Below are 13,177 nucleotides of genomic sequence, written 5' to 3' on the forward strand. Positions count from 1 at the left end.
AATCGCATGTGAATGATCAACATGGGGACGATCAAGATATCGATGCAACATTGAAATAGTTAATTGCAAAACAAGTCAGCAATGCTCCGCAAGCTTTTGTTAGTCGGTTGCCAACCGTACCACCAACTCCTCCTCCTAACAACATCACGACCATAGAGAATCCACGCTCAGGACTTGCTAATTCGGGCAGTTGAGGAACTCCCAGCGAATCTCGTGATGGAGGGTCAGGTATCCCAGTTAATTCTGATTTACAAGGTCTAGTACTAACTTTGCAGAAACAGCTCAAGGAGCAGAACGAATGCATAGAACAGATACTTGGTGTTCCAATTATAATCAAAGGAGCAGATATGGACAAATACTCTCTACAACCTTGGAAGCCAAGTGCCGCTCCTTTTCTTATTTCGAAGAAGTTTAAAATGCCCGATATCCCAAAGTACGATGGGACAATCGATGCCCGAGATCATGTGACAGCATTTACAACTGGCGTAAAGGGCAACGATTTGACCAAGCAATAGATTGAATCAGTACTAGTCAAAAAATTCGGTGGAACGCCCACAAAGGGAGCATTAACATGGTATTCTCTTTTACCTGAAAACTCTATTGATTCTTTTGCTGAGCTCGCAGATTCGTTTATAAAAGCACACTCGGGAGCTCAGAAAGTTGAGAAGAGGATGGAAGACATCTTCAAAATAAAACAAGGAGATACGGAGTTACTTAGGGAATTCGTAGATAGGTTCCAACGTGAAAGGATAATGCTACCACGCGTACTTGACAATAGGGCGGCTATGGCATTTGCAAGCAATTTAAATGAAAAAAGATCAGAAGCCACAAGGAGACTCAAAGAAAGCTTACGAGAATTCCCTGCAACAACTTGGAATGATGTTTACAACAGGTACAGCACGAAGCTGCGGATAGAAGATGACACTATCACTCAGTCCCGAAGAGATAAAAGAGTAAGCTCAAGATGGCCGGAAACTGAAAAAAGGTCCGGTAAAAATAGGTACGAACCCTATATGGGACTAGCAGGTAGGGATTCACGTTCAATACAAGAAAATCCCAGGTATGATTCCAAATCAAGGGACAAAGATTAGGGTTCATCGTCCAGGTTCGGAAAAGAGTAGGATACGCGAGATACTAGAGACAATGATAGAAGCTCAAAAGCAAAGATTGGTGGTTACAGCTTCAATGTTAGCACGTCTGAGTTGGTAGCTGTTTTAAGAAGCATGGGAGATAAAGTACGGTGGCCAAAAGAAATGAGATCTAACCCGAAATGGAGAAACCCCAATTTCTGGTGCGAGTTTCACAATGATTACGTCCACAAAACAGCGGATTGCAGACTGCTACAAGGTGAAGTTGAGCATTTATTAAAGCAAGGATACTTAACGGAATTGTTTAGTGAGAAAGGTGAGCAAGCATATATGAAGAATAGGCAGGAGCCACCAAAACCTCCATCACCAAAAATAATAGTCAATGTCATAAGCAGAGGAGAGGAGGTCAACGGCGTAACATATACGACAGCAAAAAAGGTGTCAAAAATCACGGTTACCCATGGGAAACGAGTTTGCCAAGTTTGGAAGAAGACAGTATAAAATGTGATGATGCAAACGTAGATGGCGTGTTGATCCCACACAATGATGCACTGGTAATATCTTTACTTGTACATGATACTAACGTAAAACGAGTTTTGATTGATCCAGGTAGCTCTGTAAATATCATTCTGCTAAGAGTGGTAAATGAGATACAAGCCGATGGTAAATTGGTACCCAAAGCACGTACCTTTTCTGGTTTTGATAACTCGAGCGTTGTTACAAAAGGGGAGATAATACTCACCACATTCGCAGAAGGAGTAGTCAAAGATACTAAATTTCAAGTAATAGATATGGATATGACGTACAATATGATTCTTGGCAGACATTGGATTCGCGAGATGGATGTTGTTCCATCTACCTTACATCAAGTAATCAAGTTCCCTTCGCAATGGGGAATAAGGCAAATCCGTGGAGATCAATAGACTTCCCGAAGCATTAACTCAGTGGAAGATTCAAGCGGAAGAAATGACATTGCATGTGAAAAATAGCAATTACAGAATTCAGTTGAGGGTTTAGCGACACAAGCCTCAACTGCAGATGGACAAACGGATGTAGACACGAGGCCTGATACTATTCAAGAACCAGAAGAAAATGAAAACATCAAAACAACAATAGAGGAACTGGAAGCAGTGGTGTTGTTGTGCATTGGCCTGACAGAAAACTCTACATCGGAACCAACCTTAGCCCAGAGATAAAAAGTAAGTTAATTGAATTTTTAAAAGCTAACGCAGATTGCTTTGCCTGGTCCCATTCAGATATGACAGGTATACCACCGGAGGTAACGACCAATAAACTGAATGAAGATCCGACGTATCCGCCTATCAAACAGAAGAAAAGGAAGCAAGGATCCTTCAAAAACTATGTGATTCAGGATGAAGTACAAAAGCTTTTAAAAATTGGGTCTATCCGTAAGGTAAAGTATCCTAATTGGCTAGCTAACATTGTAGTGGTGCCCAAAAATAATGGTAAGTGGCGAGTTTGCGTAGATAATACTGATTTAAAAAAAGCTTTCCCTAAATATTCTTTTCCATTACCGCACATAGATCAACTAATTGATGCTACTGCAGGGCACGAAAAATTAAGTTTAGATGCCTATTCAGGTTATAATCAAATAAAAATGGATCTTTCAGATGAGGAAAAAACCTCCTTTATTACAGACAAGGGGACCTACTGTTATAAAGTAATGCCTTTCGGTCTTAAGAATGCTGGAGCCACGTACCAGAGGTTAGTAACTAAGATGTTTCAAGAACATCTGGGAAAAACCATGGAGGTTTATATCGATGATATGTTGGTAAAATCACAACAGGTGGAGGATCATATTCAACATCTATCAGATACGTTCCAGATTCTCCGCAAATTCAATATGAAGTTAAATCCCGAGAAATGTGCATTTGGTGTATCGCAGGTAAGTTCTTAGGTTTCCTTGTTTCTAATCGTGGAATTGAAGTAAATCCATTGCAAATTAAAGCTATTAAAGAGATACCGGATATACTTACGAGCAAAAAAAGTGCAGAGGTTACCAGGTAGGATAGCAGCATTGGGGAGATTTATTTCTAAATCTTCGGAGAAAAGTTTAAGTTCTTTTCAGTGTTGAAAAAGCAAAATCAATTTGAATGGACTGAAGAATTTCAACAAGCGCTCAAAAACTTAAAAGCGTACTTGTCAAATCCACCGTTGCTGGCTAAACCAAAGGATGGAGAAGGGCTACTCATCTACCTCGGTGTTTCAGAAGTGGCGGTAAGTGTCGTATTAGTTTGGGAGGACAAAGGTAAACAATCTCCGATTTATTATATTAGTAAATCTTTATTAGATGCTGAAACTCGATATCCTCATTTAGAAAATCTTGCTTTAGCATTAATCATGGCATCTAGAAAACTAAGGCCTTATTTTCAGTGTCACCCTATTTCTGCAGTGACCGCCTACCCCTTACGTAATATATTGCATAAGCAAGAGTTATTAGGTAGGTTAGCCAAATGGGCCATAGAACTAAGTGAATATGACATCACTTATCAACCTAGAACTGCAATAAAATCACAAGTTTTAGCAGATTTCGTGGCAGATTTTAGCCCAAGAATGGCAACAGAAGCAGAAAAAGAACTGCAGGTATTTAACGGGTCTAATCCAGGAACTTGGACCCTATTCACCGATGGCTCTTCAAATGTAAAAAGAGCGGGTTTAGGCATTGTCCTAATCCCACTTGCAGGAGAGACTATACATCAAGCCATAAAATGTCATCCTATTACTAATAATGAAGCAGAATATGAAGCTGTGATTGCAGGTTTAGAATTGGCACGAGAGCTCGGAATAGAGCAGATCATAATCAAAAGTGACTCGCAGCTCGTGGTTAATCAAATGCAGGGGACTTATACAGCTAGAGAGGCAAGGATGCAGCAGTATTTAGAAAAGGCACGAGATTTGATTAGACGGTTCCGAACATGGAAAATCGTGCAGATACCGAGAGACGAGAACGTCGAAGCAAACGTGTTGGCTCACCTCGCATCCGCTGTAGAAGTGACAAATGAAGAAAATGCATCTATAATACATTTGTTTCATTCGGCACTCGACCAAGATAAAAATGAGGTAAATTTCAATAATTTGACCTGGGATTGGAGAAACGAGATCATCAATTTTTTGCAGTATGGAATATTACCTGAAGATAAGAAAATGACTTAGGCACTCCGTCAAAAGGCTGCCCGTTATTGTTTGGACCGAGGCAATTTATATCAAAAAATATTCGGCGGTCCTTTAGCAAGGTGTCTTGGACCTTCTCAAATGGATTATGTGATGAGAGAAGTACATTAAGGACATTGCAGAAATCACGCCAAAGGAAGATCCCTGGTAAAAACTCTAATTAGAGCAGGGTATTATTGGCCGAAAATGGAGGAAGAAGCCGAAAATTTTGTGACCAAATGTGACAAGTGCCAAAGATATGGTAACAATATGCATCGACCAGCAGAGTTACTACATCCGATTATTGCACCATGGCCTTTTATGAAGTGGGGGATGGATATCGTGGGTCCATTACCACAAGCCAAAGGAAAGGTACGATTTTTATTAGTGCTTACTGATTATTTACTAAGTGGGTAGAAGCAGGTGCCTTCAAAAAGGTACGAGAAAAAGAGGTCAGAGACTTCATTTGGCGAAACATCATATGCCAGTTCGGGGTTCCAAAGGAAATCGTGTGTGATAATGGCCCGCAGTTCATATGTGCGCAAATCATAGAATTCTTTCAGAGTTGGCAAATTAAAAGGATTACTGCAACACCTTATCATCTTGTGGCCAATGGACAAGCTGAATCAATAAATAAAGTTATTATTAATAACTTGAAGAAAAGATAGAGGAGTCAAAAGGTAAGTGGCCAGAAAGGCTACCTGGAGTCTTGTGGGCTTACCGGACAACAACAAAAACAAGTACAGGAGAGACACCATTTTCACTTGTGTACGGTTCTGAAGCCTTAATTGCAGTTGAAATAGGAGAGCCAAGTACGAGATACACCCAAGCAACCGAAGACTCAAATGAGGAGGAGATGCGAGTAAATCTCGATTTGCTTGAAGAAAGGAGAGAAACAACTTTAATAAGGGTGGTTGCGCAGAAAAAAATTATTGAGCGATACTAGAATCGGAAAGCTCATCTTAGGTATTTCAAGATTGGGGACTACATACTCAAGAAAGTTTTCCAAACCACAAGAGCAGCCAATGCAGGGAAGTTGAGTCCAAATTGGGAAGGACCTTATAAGGTTCAAGGCGTCGCAGGGAAAGGTGCATATGAGTTGGAAACCATGGATGGCAAAGTTCTACCCTCGAGTTGGAATGTTGTTCATCTGAAGAAGTACTATTTCTAAGGAAAGGAAATACCCATGGTCAGGTACCCCTTAACTACGATTTTTAATTTGTACAGTTAAAATTATACTAACGATTTTAGATGACAGGCAAAAAAGCTAGCCCGCACCAAATGATGATATTAGACCTGAAAGACACGCGGAAGCAACATAATTCCCGGTCTAGGGTTACAACATTTCTGATGAAAATATAAAGGGTTAAGCAGTCATCATCTAAATTATATATGCCTCCGAGTCTCGTACGTTTTTCCTTTTTTAGGAAAAGGACCACATGGAAGGAATAATCAAGTGCTCGAGATTTCATACTTCAAAGATCAAACACTTGGGGGACTATATATATATGGAAGACAAAGAAGACTGGAACAATCAGAATTCAAGTCAAGCCTAAAAGTCTACTCATCCGAAAGTTCAGAGCAAAGTCACGAGCCAAAAACGCAAGCCTGATTCAAAAACCTATGAAGAATACACTCGTGGATGTAACTTCCAAATTTTTTTATGAATGTATAGGTTAAAGGCAATATTTAGTCATGGGTTGCCAAGATACCCTCGAATTTTTTACAAAATCTGTTGTAAAGAAAACAATTATGGAAAAGTCATAGATGATACTTAAATACATGTAAAATATTGTTGAAAGTTCAAATGAAACAAAAACTTTCCTCAAAGTTATTCAAAGAAACATGTGTGTTCCTATTTCTTCTTTCGTATGTTTACACCATTATGAAGTTGAGACGTCTTCTTCATTAAGTGTCGTATATAAAAGGGCCCTCTTTTATAATTTGTGCTTGTTCAAAAGTCATGAAATTTACAAAGCATTTTAAATGCAAAAGTTAAAATAGCAAAGGGTTAAACAAAAACCTACATTAAAATTAAGTGGAAAGTAAAGCCCCAAACTTATGAAGAAAAAGATAAGGGCAAACCACTGAAAGAGTAAAATAGAAATTCGAAATAAAGATATCATAAAAGTTGGACAAAAAATTTATAATATCATAATAACTTGGTTAAAACTAAGTATGAACTTAGTTTTAACCTAATCGTCTTTACAAAAAAAACCCCGAAACAAACTAGGGGCAAGGTCTTCCAAAAACATCACCCCAAATGGGACCAGGGGTAAACCTCCAAATATTCCACCAGTATATAAAAAAACAATACTTCTCATTTTCTTAAACTTTCACTAAGGGGCAGAATCTGAACCAGGAAGAACGGCATCATCAGAAGCAGGAAGAGTAACTTGAGCGGAAGGAGATTGAATAACAGCCTCACCAGGAGTAGTTTCAACACCCTCGGGAATGTCAGTCACGGGTGAAGAAAAGCTTTGACTTTGTTGGATTTTCTCAATGGTCTCCTTGATCTTTGTAATCTCAGCAGCTAAGTCAAAGCCTTCCTGGCTTGCTTCCAGTAAAGTATAATGGCATGTGTTCAAAAAAACCCAACTTACTTCAACGATAGTCTTGTCTTCAAGGGCTTCATAGTCTCTTTCCCAATGCTCAATCTCATTCCTGAGTTCTTCTTTCTCAGTTAAGGCAGCATTATAAGAAGCATGCAGGGGGGCAAGTGAATTCTCTAAAAATCGAACCCTATCAGAAGACATTCGGAGATCCTCTTGGGCTTGCGTGAGCGTTTGAACGAGTTCACCAGCATAAACTTCTTTCTGATTCAATAGGTCTTTCAAACCTCTGATCTCTTCACTAGCTCTAGAAAGCTGTTCAGCAAATGAGGACTCAAGAAGGTTCTTGTCTTTGCCCGCCTGATTAGAAGAGGCTCTCTCAACCGCTAGTTCTGCTGCCAAAACATGTACTTGCTGCTCCAAGGTAAACTTGTTTTCCTCTAACACCTCCATTTCAAGTTGAAGACTCTCGTACTATTCCTTCCAATTATCTGCCTCAGTATGGTAGTCATGCATTAGCTGCTCTGTATGGACGATCCTTTTCATCATCTCCTTACAAATAAGATTGATCTACATAATGAAAAAGAAATGTGATACTGATAAAAGAAAAATCACATAAGATAAAAAGGCGAGATTTATACCTTCAAGGAAGAATGAACAATATCGTTCATCCAAGTTAGGGAGCTATGACTCTCCAGTTTTGACTTCTCAACTGGGCCTATCAGTGGTTTCAACCACACGTCAGCCTGACCTGATTTCTTCAAAAGGTTACCATCTGAGGGAATCTCAATGGTAACTTGTTTCATTGCCCTACTTCCGCTAGAGGAACCAGTTTCAGCGCGAGAAGTTATGGCAGCGGGAACGGTTGAAGAAGTCAAAATAGCCACAGGCGGAGTAGTAACGGCAATAGTAGGAACAGGCAACCGAGTTTCCATTGGAGCAGACATAGGAAAAGAGGCAAGAGGCGCCTCCTCAAAAATTAAGCCAAAGTTTTCATCATCAAATCCATGAGAAAAGAGGTGTTCAGTAGAGTCACGGGGTGCTGCAGGAGTCTCTTCATCAGAACTCACTAAAGTAGCACTCTCAGGCTCAAACACAGAAACAGGACGAGGAGGAGGAGTAGCTTATCATCAGATATGACCCGTCTTCTGGCTCGTGGCTTACGAACCAAAGAGCCCTCATCCCTCTCCTCTTCATCTTCGGAATCCTGTGGCCTGTCAGCTTTTCTTTTTGATGAGGAACTCAAAATTATTTCCTGAGCTTTTGCTAAAGGGAGCCTTGAGGCAGTAATTGATTCAACACTCACACCCTAAATGGGAAACCCTAATAAAGAAAAGGGTTAACAAATGCTAGGATAAGAACAAAAATTAAGAAGAAAGTAAAATAGAAAGTTACCGTGAGTCTTAACTTTCCATGCAAATCTATTTAAAAGATACTTCCAAGACCTCACTTTCATAGGAGCAATTGTTAACAATTTTTTTACCCAACCACGGAAACCGGGTATCTCCTCAACAGTTCCCATGGTTGCTGAAAAAGAAAAATAAAACAATTACGAGAAAGTACAAGCTCTTCACAAAAAAAAGGAGAAATAAAGATTGAAAGAAAAACTTACGTGTAAAGTTCCACTTCTCAGGGAAGGGCATGTTCTCTTCACCTACTAACCCACTTGTGGGGGCATCAACGAATCGGGCATACCAGCCACGGTCTTTATCATCCTCAGGGCTAACCAAAACTCTCTTACTTCTTGCCACGAGAGTAAAAATCCCCTGACGAAATAACTTGGGAGAGTAGAGATGGATTAAATGGTAAAAGGTGAAGGGTAACTGAGCCAGATTTGCCAAATATCTAAGGCATTCCACAGCCTAGGGCCAATCTGTCCTAAACACACCTCAAATAAACGATAAAATTCAATGATGACCGGGTCAATAGGAGGCCTAAAACCTAATGTGAAGGGATATGTATACACAAAAGAAAATCAGCTTTAAAGGAAGTGATTCTTTGATTTTCATTAGGAACCAGAATTGGGAAGTCAAATTTCCAATGGAAGTCTCTACGCACAACAGAAATCAAACCTTCAGTAATCTGAGAAGGGTAAACATCACTACGATCATGAAAAGTCATAGAAGTGACTTGATTCCTAATCGATTCCCTATCAGAATAGAAAGAAAGTTCACAGGGATGATCTCATCAACAAAAGGTTCACGAATTAGTTCATTAGAATCTCTACCTCTAACGGACGATCTATGAGAAAAAGAGGCCCTAATTTTAGAAGATGATGGGGGAGTAGGACTAGGTTGAGAAGAAGAACCACGTACATAAATTGACCCTAAACTACGTAACCTACTACCTCTCCTACTTCTCATGGGAGCAGAAGAAGGGGGAAGTTCGTCTACAATAAGAACTTTTCGGGGATCAGGATTTGAAGAAGACATGGTTGTATGAAGAAGTAGAACGTGTTGAAGAGCAGGATGTGGATGAAGAACACTGAAGAATTTTTTTTCGTGAAAGTAAAGGCAAAGGATGTATTTATATACAGAAGCAACCGTCATGCAAAAAAGGTAATGATGGAAACATCATCATGAAAACTGTCACTTCGTGATTGATGCAACCGTAAAAAAGCCTTAGAAACCGCTGAAGAGTTGCATAACCAATCGATGACCGCCACGTGTCACACACATTAAATTGAATTGACATGCTATGCGTCAGTTCAGAAGAAGGTATAATGGTATGTGAGAAATGGAGGCGAAATTCCCGCTTTAAATGAGAGCCACTTCCCAAATATTTAATTGCTAAATAATTGGAAAGTGGGGGACTATCTGTATTAGGAAAAAATAAACATTACACGTGGAATTAATTGTGTGGCTGACATGGCAAGACACGTGGGTCATTAGAAAAGTGACAGCTGGAGAAGAGTACTTAAAAAGACGTGAGTCTTAATAGGTACGAGCAAAACGTCCGAGGGACGAGAAGGAACGGTTGCTCGAGTCTCTCGGTAATCTGAAAAGACACCGGTGGAATGAACCAAGATAGGAAAAAAGGATAGATTCATTGGACTTCAATTAATGGGCATGAATGATTACGAACGTTATAGAATCTTCACGAAACAGTTACGATCACCAAATATAACGTTCCATTAATGTCATTAATACTCATAATGACTTAGTCATAAAAGAAAAAAGACGTTGTACTTAGAAATATCTATATAGGAACATAAATATCACTTGTATGGACACGTTCTGATTATCATTGGAATACGATTATTTGCTTATGCTTTATATTGATTACTTTGTTATTTCATACTTTAATTTTCCTTTCTTATTACACGAATATTCCTTTTCTTGATTATGAGTAACCCGAGTACTTCTAAAAATAAGCTTTGACCGAAATTCTTATTTTTTGGTTAAATAGGTTTTTAAATATCCATTGACACCGCTAACTAGAATGGTCTTCTCTACATATTTTCTATTATTAATTTCCCTTCTCTACCATCTTATTCTTTTCATACTTATCTTAGACTAATCATAAATTATTTCCATTTTTCTATATGCAATTTTAGCTAGATAACAATTTTTCTGAACTTCATAGGGAACATGTAGAAAAATTTCTACTGCCCCTAAATTACTAATTTTGGTTAAATTATACGGATAAGTTTTCATGATCTAAATTCCAATATGGTTAAATTACACAGACCAGCCTTGAGCCTTCTATCTTTTAAGATAGTGGTAATTTTTAATTTGGATCTTTACCTAACACGTTGTTTTTCTTTTATAGTCAACATTAGTTGAAAAATATGAACTTAATTTTTTCAAAAGTCCGTACGGTCATAAATTATAGTAGCAAACATTGCATAATGAGTAGCATTTGCCAAAAATCTTAAAACCTACATTACAATAGGAAAAAGTCTCGATCATCATTACTTTTAAAGAAGAATAGGTAGTGGTCTTTTTGATTTTTTCTCAATATATTTTCGGAATCTAAAAAGTAATAGAAATAGTTCAAACAACACAAACTTATTTGCTTGAGTATATGACATCTGGAGAAGTCGAGAAAATCCCTCATAATATTTTTTATCCAAATTCTAAGTTTTGAAAAGAGTTTTTTTCTTCAAGATAATTAATCTCCTTTATGTTTTTCAAACGAGTAAAATCCTTTAAAGTTCGGACAAGTATACTTTAGACACCCAAAACTAAAGACCAAAGAAAATCCCATTAAATGCTATTATCCAAATTTTAAATTCTGAAAGATCTTTTAAGAAATCGCATTAGATGCTTTTTTCCAAATTTTAAGTTCCGAAAGATTACCACAGGGGTCGTTGTTAGATAAATATGATCCCTCTGCGGTAAATTTATATGTACTTGATGTTTGCATCAAACTATTTAGTATATATAAAGGCGGATTCAAAATTTTTACGCGATGAGGCATAATATTCTGCTCAACAAGTGCCCCCTATAGGCTTTTAATGTTCAGGGTGCCACGTGGTTTAAATTAACCATTTTCAAGGTATATACATATACATATACAAGTTTTATGCCGAATCTTACGGGGTTCGGTGACCCCTCAAAATATAGCTAGGTTCGCCTCTGAATACATCGATGTACGCGAGTAAGTATTTGCCATTAATCTACTATCATTAACTAGAGGTTTCGAGTTCAAACTTTAAAAAGGAAAAAAAAAATCTGATAAGAAATATTTTATCTTTTAATGTATTTTTTACGATACAAATTCAGATTAATTTGGTTCAATTTTTCAAATTTAAGTTTGGAAAGATCCTTTCCTCAAGATAAGTGAACGTACCATAGTTTTAAACACATAATGTGTACTATCCCAAAACCTTTGGGCGCAAGCAAGAATCAGAATAAACAATGGGAACAACTTGGAAAAGAAAAAGTGACAAATTAAATTAGTGCCATGTCTCTAAAACCATCAAGATTATCAAAACCAAACACAAAGTCTTGTTCAAAAACCACTCACCTTACCCAACAAAAACCACTTTAAAATAATAGTCTGTGTATTCCCCTGGCAACCTTATCCATTTTCCTGCCTACCTTAAAATCCACCGTTTGGTCTTCTCTATATATATATATTGTCCAAAACCAACATTTCTTTTACACATCAAATTTAAAGCTCTCAAGAGAAACAACCCTAATTACTATGGCTGATATTGCTATGTTAGTTGCAGAAGAGTATGAAAGGAGGGTCAAGAATTCAAGAAAATTTGGTGCTGAAGAAGAACTACAATTCTTCTCTTATTTCTCATCAGTTTTGGGCCAGAAGATTAATGGCTATTCTTCTAAAATCAAGATGACGATTGGAGAAACCAAGATTAATGAGGAGCTGTTGATGATCAGAAGAGGAGTTTTTGGAACTGAGAGTGAGATTGGACTTGCAGCTATTAATGGTGTCTTTTCTGCTTGAAGTGAAGAAAAATGGCAGCAGCTTTGAATCTTATTTTAAGCTTAATTACATACTTCTGAAAAACAAAATGTTGTATATCTATGTCATGTTAAGTTTATTGCTTTCTTTTTTTGCTGGAATCTGTAAATATTAAAATTTGCAATCTTGAATGGTAAAAGAGTCAAAATGTGATTTGTATCTCATAATTTCTTCTTCTAAAAATGGAATCTATTTCAGCTGTGAATCTCCATGCTTGTGCTTGATGTAATAAATATATGGAATAACTAATAACCTTGAAAATGTTTCTTTTTCTTTTTCTTATATTTCTTTAGTTTTTAGTATTGAATATCTTGTTAATTTACCATTAGTTTCTCTGTTTTGATTTGAAATGTTCATATCATGAGATATTCTGTTGATTATGTATTTCGGTTTTGATCGTCAGCTGGCAAATAGAATTGTTATTACAAGTTTTAGATCACTAAAGTTTTTATTTTTTATTTTTAAATTCATGTCCAGTCTAATATTCTCACATAAATTAAAATATTTTTAAATCGTGATTTTTTTCCAAAGTTCGTCTCTAGTAAAATATTCTCACATAAGTTTAGACAATATATATATATATTTTAGGAGTTTTATAATAAAGGAGTATATTTTTGGAGTAGTTGTTTATGTGTATATATAAAATATGCTTTGAAATACTTCGACAACGGTAGACAAAACAGATATACCAGCTCAACAACAATAAAGAAAAATTAAACCCAAAAAAAAAAAAAAAGAGGACCTTAAGGAGTCGTTTGACCATGAATTTTATTCATTTTTTTTTGGGAATAATATTTCATTTTATTTCAAAATGGGAGTTGGATTTTAAATTTGAAAAAAGTGCTCCAAACCTGTTTTCCAACTCCATCTTCATAGATTCCAAATAAAGTGCTCTTGTTTTCCAACTCCATCTTCATGGATTCCAAATAAAGT

At 37.2% G+C, this 13,177-nt stretch overlaps 2 protein-coding genes across 2 annotated transcripts; both read left to right on the plus strand.

Annotated features, from left to right (window-relative positions):
* Window positions 1-4,466: 4,466 nt before the first annotated feature.
* On the plus strand, window positions 4,467-5,205 carry LOC109209552. Its single transcript, XM_019372845.1, has 2 exons — window positions 4,467-4,521; window positions 4,919-5,205. The coding sequence occupies exons 1-2, from the start codon at window positions 4,467-4,469 to the stop codon at window positions 5,203-5,205; spliced, it is 342 nt and encodes a 113-aa protein (XP_019228390.1).
* Window positions 5,206-11,748: 6,543 nt separating this feature from the next.
* Window positions 11,749-12,499, plus strand: LOC109209553. Its single transcript, XM_019372846.1, has one exon. The coding sequence runs from the start codon at window positions 11,963-11,965 to the stop codon at window positions 12,224-12,226; it is 264 nt and encodes an 87-aa protein (XP_019228391.1). The 5' UTR covers window positions 11,749-11,962; the 3' UTR covers window positions 12,227-12,499.
* Window positions 12,500-13,177: the final 678 nt, after the last annotated feature.

The sequence above is a fragment of the Nicotiana attenuata genome, unplaced genomic scaffold (genome assembly GCF_001879085.1).
Source record: "Nicotiana attenuata strain UT unplaced genomic scaffold, NIATTr2, whole genome shotgun sequence".
NCBI classification, from domain to species: domain Eukaryota; kingdom Viridiplantae; phylum Streptophyta; class Magnoliopsida; order Solanales; family Solanaceae; genus Nicotiana; species Nicotiana attenuata.

Coding starts and splice junctions, on each gene's coding strand:
- LOC109209552 (XM_019372845.1), top strand. CDS start 4,467: ATGGAGGAAGAAGCCGAAAATTTTGTGACCAAATGTGACAAGTGCCAA. Junction 4,522..4,918: donor TGACAAGTGCCAAAGATATG/GTAACAATATGC, acceptor AATAACTTGAAG/AAAAGATAGAGGAGTCAAAA.
- LOC109209553 (XM_019372846.1), top strand. CDS start 11,963: ATGGCTGATATTGCTATGTTAGTTGCAGAAGAGTATGAAAGGAGGGTC.